This window comes from Cyprinus carpio, chromosome B22 (assembly GCF_018340385.1).
Source record: "Cyprinus carpio isolate SPL01 chromosome B22, ASM1834038v1, whole genome shotgun sequence".
Taxonomy (NCBI): domain Eukaryota; kingdom Metazoa; phylum Chordata; class Actinopteri; order Cypriniformes; family Cyprinidae; genus Cyprinus; species Cyprinus carpio.
Genome location: NC_056618.1, coordinates 16,618,828 through 16,638,474, shown reverse-complemented (window position 1 = coordinate 16,638,474; position 19,647 = coordinate 16,618,828). Strand labels below are relative to the sequence as shown.

Sequence of the window (19,647 nt, the reverse complement as noted above, 5' to 3'; positions counted from 1 at the left end):
TAATAACAAGCCATACTGTAAAACAATTGTGCTGTAAAATTAAACAACAACAACAATTTTAAACATATACTGTAAAACAATTGCACTGTAAAATGAATATTTCATAGGTATATTTTTTTTTGCTTTACACAATAGTAGGGAAATTAAAATACTTCTTTCCTAATTTCTACACTTGAAAGAGATATTTTAAATTTGGACTGCATTTTAACCGCTAGCTGTCAGCAATTCAGTTCACGCTTTTATTTTGACAGAAACGACAGTAGAGCTTTTATTTTGAAGGATATCCAGCTTCAGTGAAAAGTGATACACTTTGTAATAGGACACTTGGCACCGCCCACTAAAAGATTTTAAAGTGCCATTTATATAATAATCTTGTAAACTTGTCGTAGCACTTGCACATCATCGCTCTTTAGTTGATTCTGATCGCTTTATTTGGATACTTAAGTAAAGATCATGTTCCATGAAGATATTTTGTGAATTTCCTACTGTGAACTTATCAAAACTTAATTTTTGATCAGTAATATGCATGCAACAACAAAAAAATACATCACAAACAGCTTTCAGAATCATGTTGAGATTAATTTTATAATTCGATTTTTCATCGTATAAAGGAAAATCTGTGCTTAAGCTGATATATTTGTATTTGTATTGTATTTATTATGTACATATAAATACACACACATACAGTATGTGTTTAGAAAATATTCACAAGTATAATTTATTCATATAATTTGTGTTACATATAAATATATTTAATGTATAAACATAGCATATTTTTCTGAAATATATACATGCATGTGTGCGCATTTATATATACATAATAAATATACACAGTATACACGCATATATTATGTAAACAAAAACTTTTAATTTTTGAATGCGATTAATTGTGATTTATCGTTTGACAGCGCTAGTTAAAAATATCTAAAAATTCTTAATTTAAGATGCATTTACCAGAACTGCTTGTTTTCTTAAAAAAAAATTATAATATGATAAATAAAAATTCTGATTGCTTTATTTGGATAAAAGCATCACTTGTCGTAGCACTTGCACACATCATCGCTCTTTAGTTGATTCTGATCGCTTTATTTGGATAAAAGCATCTGCTAAATGACTAAATGTAAATACTAAAATGCTAGCATTTTTTTGTTAATATCTTGAATCATATATAAATATATAATCAAAAAACAAAAAATCTTGCCAACTAAACAAAATAAAATAAAACATAACAGTTAAAAAACAAATCATATCAGCTTTTATGTCAAGTAACACGTTGAGATGCTTCTCAAAGCTTTAAAACATTTTAGTTTCACATCTAATATATGGTTTTAACTGCTCTTGAAGCCGTTTTATAATTTAAGATCCATTTTAATGACAAACGCATGTGTATAATGGGGAAATCGAGGGTGTCTTCTTTTTATTTGTCTGTAATTAACCAGATAAAAGCATGCTGGGTAAGCGTACTGTATGTAGGCTACTTCACCATACTAAGTCCATACTTAAACCTTTGTTTACACTCATTTGATTGTATCTTTTCCCACTAACGCGAAACCTTATAATAAGTGTTATTTTTTTATGAGCTAGCTTATGAAAATCATCTTAAAATGTAAAACTTATATACCTATATATATATAAATAAATAAAATCACGCTGTGGACAAGGTTAATCTGTTCATCTGACCCCGCCTCTGGAGCTTTAAAACCTGACAGACGCCTGCACACCCGATCAGAGACCGGCTCCACTGCGCCAGCGTCACCGAGCGCCGTCTCGACCAATCAGAACACTGTCGTCATGCGATTGACCGCTCCTCGGCCAATCAGAGCGCAGTGACGCCGGCGCTGGGCGAGTTCGGTTGAGCCGAAAATGGTGACAGCTCTCGCGTGCGGATGATGGCGGTAAATAACAGCCCAAAGCGAGTGTAAAAAAACCCCGCGCAAATATTAACCGTCATTTAACTCGCCAGACGTATTTGACCGGCGGTTCCGTGGAGGACTCGCGCCGAGGGGACGTTATTTGAGAGCCGATCGGTGGCTTTGCGGCGTGAGTTTATTCCGTGGCTGCAGCTCTTGCTGGTTTTTGTTCAGCGGGTTTAAAGTAACGGATCTCTCGCGCCGGTGTAAACACGCGCACAAACACACCGAACGAGCGCCGGTACCGGATCCTGCCGGATCCGCCGCTGCCGCGCATTCCGCGTGTCTCCCGGCGGAGCGTCTTTTGTTCTGTGAGTAGCGCTAGCGGGTTAGCACACACACACACACACACACAAACATTCAAACAGACACACACACACTCATGTAAGTGTACACACACTGCTGTGCGAGACAAACACTCAAATACTAATGAAAAATACGCATTCACATTCAGTCATACATTAAGAGAACTCTATATAGTCACAAACACAACTCTTACATATGCGTTCGCACGCTTCATCACATAAAGCACCACACCGTTTACAATCAGAATGGAACCATTCAGCTGTGTGTTCAAGTTTGGTAAATAACACATTCTTTCCTCCACAGTTTTCACTCTGCACGATGAAGTCTTTTAGAGTGTACAGCAACAGGACATGTCCGCTCTGATGCTGAAACTCTACGTTTCTCAAAGTGAGTAATATTGCTTAAAAAAAAGTGACGCGTTGCATTACGCCGGAGGCACCTTTAAATAGTTCCTAGAACTATTGGCGGAAGTTCCCACTTTTTGGCGTGTTTGCGCCGCAGGAGCTAGGAATGTATTTAGTTCTAGGAACTCTGCTAAACTAAATGAGCTCCTACTTCAGAACAAGGTCTACAGCAGATCTATAGGAACTACTAGTGACGTAAATGTACGCCGATTGGCCAAACACTTACGAAACACTGGCATTTTTACAAAGCTATGTAAAAATATTCACTCCACGAACATGAAAAACAGCGGCAACGGCATTTACGTGTTGTCTTCTCAGCCTCGATGATATGAGGCAATGCAAGTAAGTCAGATTTTTTCATGCTCTTTCAGTTGCGTAAATTGTGCGTTTGCATTCCATCTCAGTTATCACGAAACCCACGACACAACAAAAACAGCTCCAATTACCAGTTGTCGATAGGGCTGGGATCATAAATTTTGAGATTACTGGAATGCAATCCAATTCTCTCTGGAATCGATTCTGAGCTTAATTTTTAACAGTAGATGGCGCTCTAGGCTAGAGCCCTCATGTCATTTAAGTGGTTTAATATACTTGCGCGACTAAAGATGTCGCTGTGGGCCGCTTCAGGGTTCCTGAATGCAATCAGGAAAAGAATTAAGTTCCTAGAACTACGCGGTGCGAAAGCACCTGTTGAGACATGCATGTTTTCAGTCTTCGTTGACAGCAGTAATGTATTACTTACAAGCTTTACGTTATCTTGTCTTTAGGATGAGTGCGGTCATGGCGTGTGGTTCCTGACTCCGAGTGCTCATGCGTGTTGGGAGACATGGATCGCTGTAAGCATGTGGTACGGTTCCGTTTGGGCCAGGGCCACTCCATCCTCAACCCGCAGATGTGGCGGTGCGTTGACTGCGGCACCACGGAGTCCGTATGGGCTTGTCTGAAGTGCGCTCACGTGGCGTGCGGCCGCTACATGGAAGAACACTCCCTGAGTCACTACCAGATGACGCAGCACCCGCTAGCCATGGACGTACGCGAACTGGACGTCTTCTGTTTCGCGTGCGGCGATTATGCGTTGAATGATAATGTTGAGGGCGACTTGAAGCTCCTTCGTGGGGCGCTATCTACCGTCCGCAGCCCTGGTCAGCGCTCCCTGCGGTCGTCGGCGTCTGATGGCGGAGTTAGAGTTTGCGAGGTTGCGCGGGATGGCGCTATGCAGACGGCATTGTGGCACAGACGGAAAACTCTCCTTCAAGGTGCCTTGCGCTGTTGGAGGAGCCGACAGCAGGAGCAACACCGTAAGCGCGAGGAGAAACAGGAGCAAGAGCGAGAGGAGAAGCGACGGCAACGCAGGGAAGTCAAGAAGCGGCTGATGGGCGAACTAGCCAATGTCCCGCCGAGGAAAAGCGCGCGGCTGCTCACCCAGGCTCCTCGTCCGACACTCGCACTTATTCCTCGGAAGTTCCGTGATCCTCCGGAACGACTCCCTTCGGCTCCCAAACAGTCCCTGCTGTTGCTATCCAACAAGCCCCTGTCGCGCAAACCGCTTCGTAACGCGGGTCGGTTGCACCGATATCACGCCTCGCAGTCGTCGCGTCGCAGGAAGCCCGCGCCTGGAGTCACGGGATTGCGCAACCTCGGGAACACGTGTTACATGAACTCCATTCTCCAGGTGCTGAGTCACCTGCAGAAGTTCAGGGAGTGTTTCCTCACACTGGACCTCTGCGAGACCGAGGAGCTGCTCGCCAAGACCAACCACTCGCAGGGAGCCCTCACTGCGCTGGGACGCATGGGGAGGGCGAGCAGCGGCGCCTTTAGCAAACAGAACGTGCCGCCCAGCTTGAGCTCGGCAGAACTGGTGCAACCAAAAGAGCCGCGGTCCTCGGCTCGGCAGCAGATGTCATTGTGTCACGAGCTGCACACACTCTTCAGGGTCATGTGGTCGGGTCGGTGGTCGCTGGTGTCTCCGTTTGCCATGCTGCACTCCGTGTGGAACCTGATCCCAGCGTTCCGCGGATACGACCAGCAGGACGCGCAAGAGTTCTTGTGCGAGCTTCTGGACAAAGTCCAGCAGGAACTGGAGTCGGACGGACCCAGGAAACACTTCCTGATTCCCATCACGCAGCGGAAACTGTCCAAACAAGTCCTCAAAGTGCTCAACACTATCTTCCACGGACAGCTGCTCAGCCAGGTGACGTGCAACTTACCTGTTTTGACCCGTGGTTCCCAAACTTGTTCCTGGAGATCCCCCAACACTACACAATTAAAGGGATCGTTCAAGCAAAAATGAAAAGTACTTTATAATTTCCTAGGTCTATATGACTTTCAGATTAAGCCAATCAGCATTGTATTTAAAAACGTCCTGGCTCTTCCAAACTTTATAATGGAAGTTAATGGCTGTTATTTTTCAATAGTCCAAAAGAAGTCCAATGAAATGCATCCTTCCATATTAAAATGTGACTCACACAGCAGCTTTCTATTGTGAATGCGTGTACGACAGTCATTGGAAGCTAGAGATTACAGTTTATACAATTTTAAATATAGCTATTTTTCCTCACAAAAACACATCGATTGGCTACAGGAGGGCTTTATTCACCCCCAGAGCTGTGTGAGGCACTTTGTATGATGGACGGATGCACTTTTTTGGGCTTCAAAATCTCGACCCCATTCACTGCCATTATAAACCTTAGAATGTTTTATAAAGCAGGATGTTTTTGAATATATCTCCGATTGGATTCGTCTGAAAAAGGGATGTCATGGTACCAAAAATCTAGTAGTCAGTACCGATACCACGATAGGTAAATGATACTAAGTTGATACAACATAAAAGATAACGATAATACTTAAACATGAACTACTTTACAGTATTTAACATTACAAAAACACAACATTAGTGGCACTTGGCCTTCAAAATAATACACACACACTTTCACACCTTTGAAATCAAGCATTAGTTTAAATTCACTGACATACTGGCAGACTGAAAATATTTTTTAAAACCATTAACAAAGAATTATGTAAACCAGTAATATTAGCCAATAATGTTAAAAAGGATAAACCACAGACACAATGAATGAAGAAGCTGTAAGCTGTCAGTAGGATTTTAAAATGTTTATACTGACTTGATACCGTAGTATGAGTTCTTGTAACATCCCTAGTCTGAAAGAATAAAGGCATAAAAACCTAGGATGACTTAAAGGTGAGAAAATCATGGGCTAATTTTCATTTTTGGGGGAACTAACCCTTTAAACACACCCAACTCGAGTCATCACCTTTTTAGTAGAGACTCTATTTTGGGGAATGTGTTTGGGAACCACAGGTTTAGATGTTCCACTTTGAATTGATTGAATAAATGCATTAAGGACTAAACCACTGAGTGAATTATCTGTGAAAATCAATGTTTGTAAACTGAACCCGCAGGTAACGTGTCTGTCCTGCAAGCGCAAGTCGAACACGGTGGAGCCGTTCTGGGATTTGTCTCTGGAGTTCCCAGAACGATACCACCGCATGGAGAAGCCCAGCGCTGCGGCGTGTCAACGGAGCTGCTCGCTGTCAGAGATGCTCGCCAAGTTCACTGAGACCGAGGATTTGGAGGGTTGCATTTACGCCTGCAACTTCTGCAACAGTGAGTTGTGCCTTTCTTACAGACGTCACAGAGTTGTTGATGCACTTATCTAAATTTCCTGTATTTTCAGGAAAGCGCCGTAAATCGTCCCATAAGCCCCTGTCTCTTTCGGAGGCCTGTAAGCAGTTACTCATCTGCCGTTTACCTCAGGTGCTGCGGCTACACCTCAAACGCTTCCGGTCAGTCAGAACACCTCCCATGTTTTATCTTGATGTGTTTCTTAGTTGGAACCAGCGTCGTCCAAACCTGCAGTCCTGCAGAGTTCAGCTCCAGTCACACTTGAACCAGCTAACCAGGGTCTTCAGACCAGAAACTGGTTGGAGCTAAACTTTGCAGGACATTGGTCCTCTAGGATTGGACGGCCTTGGTTTGAAAGATTCCATCCACACTTGTGCAGGTGGTCCGGCCGGAATCACAGGGAGAAGATCGGCGTCCATGTGGCTTTTGATCAGGTCCTGAATATACAACCATACTGCTGCTCGGACGCTGCTCCGACGCCGCAGAGAGAAGCCTACACCTACGACCTATCTGCTGTAGTGATGCATCATGGGAAAGGCTTTGGCTCAGGGCACTACACGGCCTACTGTTATAACACTGAAGGAGGTGAGTCACGGTAAACGGCACCACAATCTGCTTCATGCAGACCGCTCACAATTGGTGCGAACACAACCCTCGGTGTAAGCAAGCAGCCTGCATGCTTCAAATCTCTTGCGATGCATTTGCAACAGACAAATGAAAGTTTTGCTATGTGCATGTTTTGGCAGTGGACGCAACACTTTTCATTGTTTACGCCAAAGTTATCAAGCTGCAGTCCTAGCCACTAGTACTCAAAGTCAGTAGCTGGGTTTCTATCCAAAGTTGTGAATTTAATTTGTTGCAAAAAATTGGAATATCGCATTAAACATTTGCGAATAAGAACTTTTCGAACAACAAATGATTCAAACAAAAAAATCAAACACAAAAATTGGCACTAAATATCACTAAGAAAAGTAGGAGAAGCCACTCAATATAATAATTTTTATATATAATAAGTGACTTGTGCCTCAGAGTGAGCAGACGTGACAATAAATGGAGGAATTTTTCCATCTCCCGTTATTCGCATTAACCCTTTTTCGAACAAGTCAAAAACACCACAAGCGAGCGTAAAAACTTTTTTTCGAAATTATTCTAAATTTGCCATTTCTATCACTTGTTTCTGATGCGATACTTCAAAATGTGCATGAAAACAGTGTGATAGAAGCATAGCTAGTGTTGGGGGATAATGCATTACAATTAACACAAGTTACGTAATTAGTAGAGCTGTCAGTCGAATAAAATTTTTAATAGTATTAATTACGTGATGTGCCGATTAATTAATCGCAAATTACATTTGGCTGTAAAAATAACCCTAAAAGATTATTTAAAGCTATTTTTGTGTTAAATTATAAAAGTACTAAATAGATATTACAAATAGTAGCTTTAGAAAGAAATATTTTATTCGATTCAACATCAAATTCGTTAGACGCCGTCGTAGCCTAACGTAAACTATGGAACATCTCCGTTTTTTTCGTTCATGCAGTTGAAGGCATTGGTAACCATTACAGTAACTCACTTAAAGAGTTTAATATAATTTTGCCAGGAAAAGTTTTAGAATTTTTATGTGTAATATAACTTGTTTGTTTGCTGGTTTTATTGTATTTGTTATACTTGTTAATTACGTTAATAATTTTTTCACCATAAATAATTCATCTAATGAACGCGTTAAATTACCAGCCCTAATAAAATCACACTTGCATTCAGGACAAACAGCACTCGTGTGATATCGCTTATCATATGATATAAATGAGACAAAAACTCATACGGGGTATTTTTGCTCCAGTATCTTCAGTTTTACGGCATAACTGCATTTATTTGTCAACAGTCAACTGTATGAAATGTAAGGTGATGTACAGATCTGGGGGCGGGGCTAGCTAATTAAGTTAACACTTTAAACTGACAGCCCTAGTAATTAGATTACTTAAGTAACTAGTAAAGTAGCTACTTTGCTTAATCACAACATATGTCGATGTACATGCCGCAGTAACGGTGTTTGTGTTGCAGGTTTCTGGGTTCACTGTAACGACTCGGAGATGAACGTGTGCAGTGTGGAGGAGGTGTGCGGCACTCAGGCCTACATCCTGTTCTACACGCAGCGCTCCTCTTAGACCTGTCTGTCTCTCTGTCTCTCTCGCGCTCTTCTCTCGTTGGAGGTCTGCTCCTGACATCGGTGTGAGACTCAGAGGTGGACTGGTCTCTGCTGGCACAGTCACACTATACCCAGGGCATTCAGGACCAAACCACACTCACCTGCAGGGTCCAGGACAGCAGAGAGACACACACGTGCGGCGAGAGAGACAGATGGACACTCATCCTGGAGAGAAATGCCACAGCAATATGATCATCACACACTCTGAATCAGGAATTCTTCACCTTTGATACTGCGACTGTTTTCTACTCTCTTTCTAATCGGGATGAAATTCAGGAAAACAGAAAGCCTCTTCATTTACATCAGTGGTAAATGACCGAACAATCTTATGACGCTGAATGTCTAGCTGTGTGTGTGTGTGTGTGTGTGTGGAAGGGCGTGACTGCCGACCTCTGACCCTTGACCTTTGTCCTGTATTGTGAGAGCGCCTGTTATCGACTTTATAGATCTTGTGGGATCTTCCTGATGATAGTGAATAAAAAAAAACAAATCATGAAGCCCTGAGTTACTGTCTGTTTATATTTGATGCTGACTGACAGGTGTATATAGACAAACAGGGTTTTAAAATCACTTTATACATTTTCATAATCTTGTGTAAGTATAATACATGCTGATTTATGTAGTAAGACTCAGTCAACACTATACATAGAATATTTGTGTTTAAATGCACATGTGTTACTTTAAAATAATATTTAAGTGATTAAGTATTTAAACTTAATCCGTTTACATCTGCAGATTCTCGCTTTTAAGAGGTTTGGCGAAACTGGGGTTCACAAGTTGATAAGCTAATATGAAACAATGGAATTATTAGTAAAATATCTTTTTGTCCAGTAATATTTTTTATTATTTTGAGAGAATCTTGTGGTACTAATTAATATTTATGCAATAATTATGATAATTTCTTCCCATTGAAAATAGTACAAAATTTTAAAATAATATATATATATAATATATATATATATATATATATATATTTTTTTTTTTCTAATAAATGCAGTATTTCAGCAAGGAAAGAAAACCATGTAGTTTCATGGTGTAACCACTAGATGCCTGTATAGGACTCTAGAGAGAGGCTTATGAATTAAATCTAGTTGTTTGTAGACACAATTGTTTCCTTTTATTTGGTTGTGGATTTAAATGTATATTAATGTTCAAATCTCAAAGACTTCTTTTTGTCTTTTTTCTGCATCATTGTGGATTTGTAGATTGTACACGCAAAAATGTCCCATTTCCCATTCTTTTTCTTATGGTGGCAATTTTTGACCGCAAGGACCATGAGTGTAAGTTTTTTTTATGACCATTTAGCATGTTCAAATCACGCCCTCAATTTTTTTGTGTGTTCACATACCAAGTGCCATAAAAGTCATCATGCAGATTTGATACTTAATTTGATCATTTTAGTGCAGTCAAACGATTAATCGCGATCGCATTCAAAATAAGTTTTTGTTTACGTAATGTGTGTGTACTGTATATATTTATTATGTATATATATATATAAATACACAAACATACAGCATATTTTTTTAAAATATACACATATATATACACATAAAAAATATATAAAATATAAAATATAAAAACATATTTTCCTAAACACATGCATGTGTGTGTATTTATATATACACATAATAAATATACACAGTACACACATATTTTATATGTAAACAAAAACTTGTTTTGAATGCGACCACGATTAATCTTTTGACTGCACAAAAATGAATGATTTCACAAACACTTTTAGTTCTGCTGCGCCTTGCTGTCTCTGACAGAAAAATCTGTCAGTATTAATATTACATTAACACCCTCAAACCATGTCTCATGGCTAGTTACTTTTCAGAAGTGCTCATTGTAGTTGTCTGGAAACATTTGTTCAATTTAGTCTTTGTTAAATCTTTCGGTTAAACAACATTTAAACCAGCCAGTCTAACTGAAACTTACCGTTACGAAATCTCGCGCCATTTTAGCATTTAAAATCCCTCAGGCGCTCAGTCAGCAAACGGTCCGTGGACGCGACTAAAGACAATTTATCCAAGATATCCGTTAAGGTAGACTAAATATCAAATGATCGATGTATAAACAATATTAAAGTGCTTATCTCTACGCATAACATCTGATATTAGCCATTCTGTCCTCGTTTCCAAGCAGTTTGTGAGATCAATCTTATTTGCATAATGTTAATTAAAGAAAGCTGCTTCCCATCATCAGGAAGATAATGAAGTGTGTAAAACCTCCATCTGAGCGCTAGGTGGCGCCCTTGAGCAGTTTTTAAGTGAGTGAACCGAGCAGATTTATTCATTACCAACAAACCACGTTACATCTGATGATTTATAGAGCAGGATTAAGTTTGTGACAAACTCTCAATCATTAACCTGTTTAAGTGAAAACAGTCTATTTCATAAACATAGCATGCTGTTTAAGTTGAAGATCATCATATCGGTCTCATTTTGGTTCATGTGACTGTGTAATCCATCCTGGGATTAAATTAATTTGATCTGGATTAAAACCAGCATCTGGATTACAGCAACAGATTGTTGCACCGATGCAAAAAATATGTTCACCAAAATTATAACAAAACAGAAAACAAATCATAGCCTATATTTGCAAATGTATTTATGACGAATACAGTGGTGTTGTGATCTAGCAAACGGATAGAAACATGAGAAATATGATCATGCCGACAGTGAGTGTTACACTATTACTGTGTTTACAAAAATGTTCTAATGACAAAAGTAGTATTGATTCTTGACTACTGACATTACGTTTCTGCCTTTCCGCCCTATCACTTAACAATTCACAAAGTAAAATGACGAAAGTTTGATTCTCCTCCGTGATGAGATATTTCACAGATATGTAACAGACACTGAGGTCCACAGAGACAAAACAAACTAAACGCAGCACATTTGAGACAGTTTTGGTGTCAGCATCGAAAGAGTTCCTTCAGAAGCTGTTTGGATCTGAAATGTGACCATGTGTTGGTATGAAAGCCATGCATCAGCAGAAGACCATCCTCTAGACTTATTTCTTGTGTCCGCTCTAAGAACCAGTTTTAACATTCATTAGTTAAAGCAAAAAGGAGCTCAGTGGTCTAAAAAAAGGAAAGAAACTAGGGCTGCACGATAAATCGAAATCGCAATCACGATTAGGCTAAAGCTGTGATTGTCGTGTGCATCTTGTCAGTGAAGCACGGTTCTGTGATCATTAGTAAATCTCCGTCCGAAGGCCAGAGAAACTCAGAAGAAACCCAGGAAATCTCTATAGCGCTAGCTGAATAAACAAGATTTAACGGCTTTCATTGTTTCAACGTAACTAATAAACACACAACTACGACAATTTATGGTTTATCAGAGTTCTTCTTATTATAATTTTTAATATAATAACGCATAATAATATAATTAATATATAATTATAATTAATATAATGTTGGGTGCCTTACTCTGCGTAAGAAGCCATATTATCTCATAGAAGTATTTATTTCAAACACTCATCTGACGTTATGAGTTTGGAGTAAAAACGTTATTAAATGTGGTATTTTCAGATGGATGCTACACAGAGCCATAGTTCACTGAGAAGCTACGCAAACAGCTGTCATTATCGCGAACAATTTCTTCAATTTCAAAATCACACGATTATATCGCCTGCGATTTTTTTTTCTGTAGCTTGTCTGTGAACTGTGGCTCTTTGTAGAAAATGCTGCTCCATCTGAAAGCACCTGATGGAGATTTACTACTAATCACAGAACCAGCTATACAAGATACTCTTCCTTATTAATCGCGCAGCCCTAAAAGAAACCCATTCAGAAGGAAAAGACAGGAAATGTAGAGCCATGGTCTAGCACCATCTTCAGGCCACGTATCTCCATGGATCTTTCTTGTACGTCCTTCAAGGTCTCACCCACCTCTGGTACGATGGAAGGGATGCGTCACAGTTAGAGTTTAAGTTCTGGACGTGTGTTTTGTTCACGTTCTTCAGCTGGGCAACAGGCAAAGCTCAAGCCAATCCCAGTGTTTCCACAGTGTGACCAGGAAGAGCGCAAGGGCGAGGGTGGCGCCGACCCGAGCGCGCGTCTTCATGAGGGGCGTGATGAAGTTGGCCATGGTGGAGACGAACACCAGCAGTACCGCCATCAGGGCCAGGATGACGTTGATGAGTTTTCCCAGTAGAGCTCGGGCATTCGCGTTCTCCACGCCCTCCAGCTGCACCACCTGCTGCTGTTGCTGCTGCAGCTCCAGTTTGGTAATGCGGGTGAGGCAGGACTCTACTGCTTCCTGTGGGCAAACACACACACACACACACACTTGGGTTGTAACACTCAGGACTTTCTCTGGAGTGCCCAAAGTCATCGGAATAGAGCTTTATCACACCTCGGCCAGCAAAATTGACACGAATACTTAGGAAACGATAGATAGTTTTCATGCTAAAGTAAAGTAAAAGACTGCTTCTTAAACCACAGAAGTTGAACATATTGGTATTCTTGTGGGGGAAAAAACATGCTAGCCCTTTCACTGGCAGCAAGTTTAACTTTACTTTTATTTTTGTTTTCATTTTGAAAAGCTTGTTATCTTTGCTGTTCATGTTATGCTATGGAGGCTATCTTTTATTTATTTTTTTATTTGATTCCTCAGTGTTTGCTAAACGTTCTGTAATTTATTAGTCAATATACAATACAGCATGTGGTTTATGCCATGCCTCATCTTATTCATTTTTGTTAATAAACATTTTGTAAGCTTGTTAGTCATTGTATCTTACTGTTTTATTGTTGTTGTGCTTTTTATTAAGAATAACAATGAATCAGTCTTTTGTTTCAGTCTTAAAAAGTTAAAGGTGTATAGATGTAAGCACAACAGACGATTATCTTTTCTTGTAAAACAAGCCTGGCTTATAACGTAGCAAAAGAGGAACTCCCATTCGCAAAATTCAAATCACAAATAATACTACATATGAAAAATAATGTTTGAATGTTAACCACTTTCATTTATATATAACTATAAACTATGATAAAAGTTCATCAGCAAGCAATGATTATGACGTTATGAAAACAAATAAAAAGGGACCAAATCATGTGCTCATTCAACCAACTGAGAATATTAGTCGCAAAAGGGCTACCAGTGGGAAGAATGAGTCTGATGCCCTGGCGTATAGCATTAGTTCTGGCAGGTCACGTGAGTCAAGCTTGCATCAGCTGACTCTCAGCTGATCACATCTACCTATAGGAATACAAATCCTATCACGACATTCCTATATAAGCTCTATTCAGTATTATTCAGCAGCTTTTTCACTTGCTCAGGAGCAAATTACCTTCCTCCATCCCCAGTTCCTCCTTTCGCCACAGTCAGGACTTGGCAGGAGAAAATTACACTTTTTTCCAAGTTGTTGTTATATAATCTACAAAAAAAAGTCCTCTTTTTGGACCTAAAAAAATGCGTTCGGATTTCTAAATCGCCCAGAATGTCTGAGATTCAGCTTTTTCACAGTCGGCATTCATTGTGTGCATTTTTGTATTAAAGCCTTAAGTCTTGTTAATACCGCTCCCGCTGAATTTCTGAACATTACTGCCTGCTCCCACATTCTAATATTGAATATAGTTTACACGCATCAGGGAGCCTCTATTAATTTATCACTTTGGATGCAGCTCGTGTTGGATGCAGGGTTGCCAAATCCGCATTTATTTGCACAGAATTGGGCTGATTTTAAACTGTTGAGGTGGGTTGATTTTCTCTCGTGGGTTAAAGGTTTAAAATATTGCATAAATTACATTTGACTGAAATGCTTGCATTTCATTTGGGATATGATCATTGCGCTACTTTGGGGGCTAATTTTACCCCCCCTCAAACCCAAGACGACCCCCCCCACCACATATAGTTACCCCCCATACAGTGCCTTCTCCTACTGCAGAAAATTAAATTATTCTTTGTGATATTTAGCGCAAGTTAATCAGGAAGTGACGATTTGTTCTCTTTAACTCACTGGAAGGAAATGGTGCGTTAGTCGCAAATGTTTTATGCGATATTCCAATTTTGCGCGTAAGTTTAATTCGTAATGTTGGATTTAATTGGATGTAAACATAGCAGTTTGTGATTAGCTGCTTCAGGTGTTTTTAATTAGTATTGAAAGCTAAACTCTGCAGGACAGTGATCCTCGAGGAGCAGGATTGGACAACCTTGCTCTTTTAGGTTGGAAACTTGCATATTTGCACACTCTTTTCATTACTGGTGATCACCTGGATGTCTCGCGCTCTCTCGTACGACTGGTAGGCCACCTTCTCCTCCATGCTGGCCAGCTCCTGCTTCAGATTGCTCATCTCGTTCTGATGCAGCTCCGTCAAGTCATTGAGTTGCTCTTCCAGATGCTCGTATCTGGAGGAGACAGAGGAGACATTTGTGATCCTGGAGCACAAAAGCAGTCATAAGCAGCACAGGTTTATTTGTAACAATTGACAACAATACATTGTATGGGTCAAAATTATACATTTTTTTATTTTATGCCAAAATCATTAGGATATTAAGTAAAGATCATGAAGATATTTTGTAAATTTCCTACCGTAAATATATCAATACTTAATTTTTGTAAGTAATATGCATTGCTAAGAACTTCATTTGGACAACTTTAAAGATGATTTTCTCAGATTCCAGATTTTCAAAAAGTTGTATCTCAGCCAAATATTGTCCTATCCTCACAAACCACATATCAATGGAAAGCAAGCGCATTGATTCAGCCTTTAGATGACGTATAAATCTCAATTTCAAAAATCGACCCTTATGACTGGTTTTGTGGTCCAGTTCACGATATCCTTGAAGATCCGGCTCCGGAGAGCGTTGGATTTGCTGTAGGTGCTGCAGTCTTACCTGTATCGCTCCTCCTGCAAGCACTGGGTCATGTAGCTGTAGTCGCTTTGCAGCTGTGCTTTCATGTCCTCGATGGCATCCTCCATATGCACCTGACCGACTTTGATCTCCTGCAGGCCTTCCAGCAGGGCATCCCAAGAGGAAGAGGAGGAGTGGTGGTGATGATGGTGGTGATGATGTCCGTCCAGTCGCGGGCTGCCCATTGTTGCTCCCGCCCCGCCGGAGTTGCTTCCACCCGCCGACCCAGAAGTTGCACTGGAGCACTCATCGTCGCTGCCGTATTTGGGGCTGGAGACCAGCGTGGCACTGCCGCTCAGAGCTCTGGGTGTCTCCTCTGTGTGCCCATCCTCCAAAGTGTCCTTCATGTGGGCGATGTTGTCGGCACTGCCGAACTTGTTGCGAATGAGACTGGCGAACTCTCGGGGTTTCGAGACAACGGCGGTGTGCGTAAGTGCAGAGACTCCACCCTTGACTCCTTCCACTACTCCACCTCCGAAACCGCTGAATCCTGCTCGCATATTGGCACGTACGTCCTTCAGCCCCTGCTGCATGTCCCTCAAGACGTCTTTGGGCTGTCGCGCAGGACCATTCTGCAGAACAGGGAATAGACATCATTACTCTAGAACAGGGATAGGCAGCATCGGTCCTTGAGTGCCAATGCATGCAGAAATTAGCTCCAACCCTGAAAAAAACTCACCTGCCTGTTACACCGTGTCCTAACTACACGCGACGCGACAAGATTCCAGTGACAAGCAATTTGGGTGTCCACACCAGACGCGATTGAGTCAATCAAATATCACAGCCAATCAGAAGTGTGTGTGGGCGGAGCCTCTCTGGAAGTGCACTGCACTCACAACAAAATTGTTAAGTTTATAATCTAATTCATAAAGTCGTGGGCTAGTGGTTAGAGAGTTTGACTCCTAACCCTAAGGTTGTGGGTTTGAGTCTCGGCCCGGCAATACCACTGAGCAATGACTGAGGTGCCCTTGAGCAAGGCACCGAACCCCCAACTGCTCCCCGGGTGCCGCAGCATAAATGATACCCACTGCTCCGGGTGTGTGTTCACAGTGTGTGTGTGTGCTCACTGCTGTGTGTGTGCACTTTGGATGGGTTAAATGCAGAGCACAAATTCTGAGTATTGGTCACCATACTTGGCTGTATGTCACATCACTTTGCTTTAATTTATTTTCAAGATCTTAAGTAAACTACCTGTTGTTGCTTTTATGTTGTTTTTATGTTGTTGTTTCAGCCGCATTGTCGCAGAAATAGAAACAGTTTCTAAAATAGAAATTTTGCGTGTCACAGGACAAAAACACACAATCCCATTCATTTCAATGAAGAGCTGGCGATTTCCGGCGACAAGTGTGACAGTAGCCATTGGCAACCGGATGGAGCGTGTCAAGCGATGCGGCAAAGTTCAGAATCCTTTAACTTTAACGAGTGACTTTTGGGAGTGACAGCCAATAGGAAAGAAGACAGTAGAGATCATGTGATCGTTCTCCTCTCAGCTGTAGATAAACATACGCAATGGAAAAAAGTAGGTTCTGTTTCTCATTCATTTTTGTATGTATGTACGGATTAAATTCATATTTATATTAAATTTAGTCTTTTGCCTCCAAAATGTTTGTATTTAGCGGCAAGAAACTTTACTCGCTGTTAAGCCAACCAGTAGTGAGAAGTCGCTGCTAGCGTGAACGCAGCTTAACAATCTACTCTGAGAGTTAGTAGACATGTAGTTGCAAATTAATGAGAATTAGTTGACATGTAGTGACAAAGTTACAACTACAAACAAAGTCCGCACTAACAAAGTTAGTCCTTTGGTAGAAATTGTGTTCCCCCTCATTTGAAATGAAATCGCGGGGGGGGGGCCCTATATAACGCTGGGCCCTTGGACTCATCCTAACCCCACGGCACCCCTGAGTAGACCATCCAGAGACTTTTGGCATACTCTTTTCAACATACTATACTTTGGGACACACTTATTCTAATGTCACATACTATTTAGGGTGGACAGTATGAACACTGGGACACAGGGTTAGTGATCCTGAAGACCTCGATGAGCTTTTTCAGGTGTGCTTGATTAGGGTTGGAGCTAAACTCTGCAGGACAGTGGCAATCCAGGACCGACGTTGTCTATCCTTGCTCTAGAAAATGCAGGTGGATAAAACGCGCATGCATGTGAAATTACCTGCTCGATCTCTTTGAGTTTCTTGTGGTAGTGCTCGAGCTTCTTGTGCAAGTGTGCAATAGTCTGCGCAGATTTCTGGTTCTTCTTCTCAAACACCTGTTTGATGCGCGACGCCTGCTGCTTGTCCGCATTGTGGGCCAGTTTGAGATACTCGGCCACATTATCGTCACGGGCCTCCTGTTCCACACGGATCTGTTCGGTGATCTTCAGGATCTTCTGCTGCAGGTGTTCCAGCGCCACTCGTGTTCTCTGGACCTCACCGCCTGCCCCGTCTGACCCTGCCTCCACGCTGATGTTCCCATCTGACCCGCCATGGCTCACGGAGGGCGGCAGACTGAGAGTGGACACTTCGCTTTTATCCAGCTGCATGCACACAATGAAAACATAGGCACTGAGCTGCGCTGTCATGCTAACAGAAACATGAGACATGTCACGTAAACATCTGATATGAACCCACACTAACATTCATTTGAGTGAGTGGTCACGTCTGTTTACAAGCTGAACAAAAACTCACACGCTCAGAGTGAGAGAGTCACAGCGTGACCCACTTTTGTTCTGAAAATATCTCTAGGTACACAACACCACAATAAACAATCTGAAACAGCAAGCGCATGTCTTCAGTGCACACTGTAGGATAGTAACTATGCATCTGAAATGAATCATTCATAAATGCAACATCACAATTCACTCCCAAAACAAGCTGGATGAATGAATGCCACGCATACACCACATAAAGCAAATCTCAACCTGCAATACCTCAACTGCAAACAAATAATCATGCATCAGAGCATGCATTTCGCATGCATGATAAAAAGCACACGTATGAAAAGATGCATGGTCTGCATTTGTGTTCAGAGTCATACTGACACAGCAGGGTTTTTCACGAGAGGTTACTACAGGCCATGCATCTTCACATGCATGCAACCTGCACACATAGTATGTGTGTTGCTCTGAGACCAGGTTTGTTGTGTTACATACACATGCAAGCGCATGCAGCAGGGCTCCTCTAAAGGTTAGCGCAGTCCATGCATCTTTTAACACATGTGAATCTGAGTCATGTCACCTGCCAAGAGCATGCGCTTGTGTGTGTGTGATCTACACTGATGGACACGTTTAGAAAGTGGGTTGGAGCGGATCGATGGGAGACAGCAAACACACACACACACACACGCGCATGCATGCAGCACAAATCAGGGATGTGTGTCAGATGACAGTGGGCGAGTTAAACACATGAGAACAAAACTGCAGCTGACTTCTGACATGCAGAACAGCGTGTTTGAGTGAGAGAGACAGATGGGTGATGATGGACAGATGGATGGATGTACGGATGGTACAAGACAGGAATAGAAGATTAACTTGTGATAAATTACCATGGTCTTCAGTCCAGGGTGTGCAGCTTGACTGCAGAGACGTGTAAGAGGGCCATATCCCTCCCGTCTGTCTCTCTCTCTGTCTGTTCACCCCTCCCCTTCTCCTCTAGCTGTCTATCTCTCGCTCCAGTCTGTCATGGTTCATGCTAGAGACAATATCGGCTGCGGTTACGTGTCTCTCATCATTGTCTCGCCTGTATCTCAGGTTTCTTTCTCGTCTCTCCGGCCGTGTGTTTGTCGGAGTGTTTCGAAGAGGCTGCGGAGCAGATGAGCAGAGGGGGAGGGGAGTTCAGCGGAGCATGCGTCACACACACACACTGCAGCGTTTGCATACACACACACTCACAGCTTAAACTGTCTATGCGAGTGTTTGTTTTCATTGTGTGTTCATGAGAGCACATTTGGGGTGTTTGTGTGTGTGTGTGTGTGTTTTCACAGTGATAAACACATTTTTAAGGGATATGCATGCATGCGTGTGTGTGTGTGTGTGTGTGTGGGGGGGCAGGACAGTTCTCAAACAGACAGAGGGGCTGATGGGAAACGCTGACATCAGTCTCATAGCAACAAGCTTCATAACAACTGGGTCACTATGTTGAAGGTGTGCTACGCACATAAACAGGAGCTACACGCGTGACGCACAGCTGAAGTTACGTTTTTCTTATTTAAAGGAATATTTTGCTGTAACACAAATGGCTTCTCTGACATTACAATAAGGTTGATTCGTCCCTCGGTGCACATCTGTTAATGGGAAACAGAAATAATTTGTTACATTTGCACG

At 41.7% G+C, this 19,647-nt stretch overlaps 2 protein-coding genes across 6 annotated transcripts; one reads left to right on the top strand and one right to left on the bottom strand.

Annotated features, from left to right (window-relative positions):
• Positions 1-1,735: 1,735 nt before the first annotated feature.
• Positions 1,736-8,966, top strand: LOC109088475 (ubiquitin carboxyl-terminal hydrolase 49-like). 4 transcript variants are annotated; one of them, XM_042748814.1, is made up of 7 exons: positions 1,736-2,221; positions 2,520-2,603; positions 3,388-4,811; positions 6,041-6,245; positions 6,316-6,424; positions 6,643-6,848; positions 8,325-8,966. In XM_042748814.1, exons 3-7 carry the CDS (start codon positions 3,447-3,449, stop codon positions 8,426-8,428), a joined length of 1,989 nt encoding a protein of 662 aa, XP_042604748.1. In that variant the 5' UTR covers positions 1,736-2,221; positions 2,520-2,603; positions 3,388-3,446; the 3' UTR covers positions 8,429-8,966. The 4 variants fall into 4 exon arrangements, with proteins under 4 accessions (XP_042604748.1, XP_042604749.1, XP_042604750.1 ...); XM_042748815.1 differs by having other exon boundaries at positions 1,736-2,238; XM_042748816.1 differs by lacking the exon at positions 1,736-2,221 and adding an exon at positions 2,276-2,294.
• A 2,096-nt stretch (positions 8,967-11,062) lies between these two features.
• Positions 11,063-19,170, bottom strand: LOC109088523 (transmembrane and coiled-coil domains protein 2-like). 2 transcript variants are annotated; one of them, XM_019102681.2, is made up of 5 exons: positions 18,870-19,170; positions 17,500-17,862; positions 15,312-15,901; positions 14,687-14,822; positions 11,063-12,734 (listed from the first exon to the last, which is right to left on the bottom strand). In XM_019102681.2, the coding sequence occupies exons 1-5, from the start codon at positions 18,870-18,872 to the stop codon at positions 12,435-12,437; spliced, it is 1,392 nt and encodes a 463-aa protein (XP_018958226.2). In that variant the 5' UTR covers positions 18,873-19,170; the 3' UTR covers positions 11,063-12,434. The 2 variants fall into 2 exon arrangements, with proteins under 2 accessions (XP_018958226.2, XP_042604753.1); XM_042748819.1 differs by lacking the exon at positions 18,870-19,170 and having other exon boundaries at positions 17,500-17,868.
• Positions 19,171-19,647: the final 477 nt, after the last annotated feature.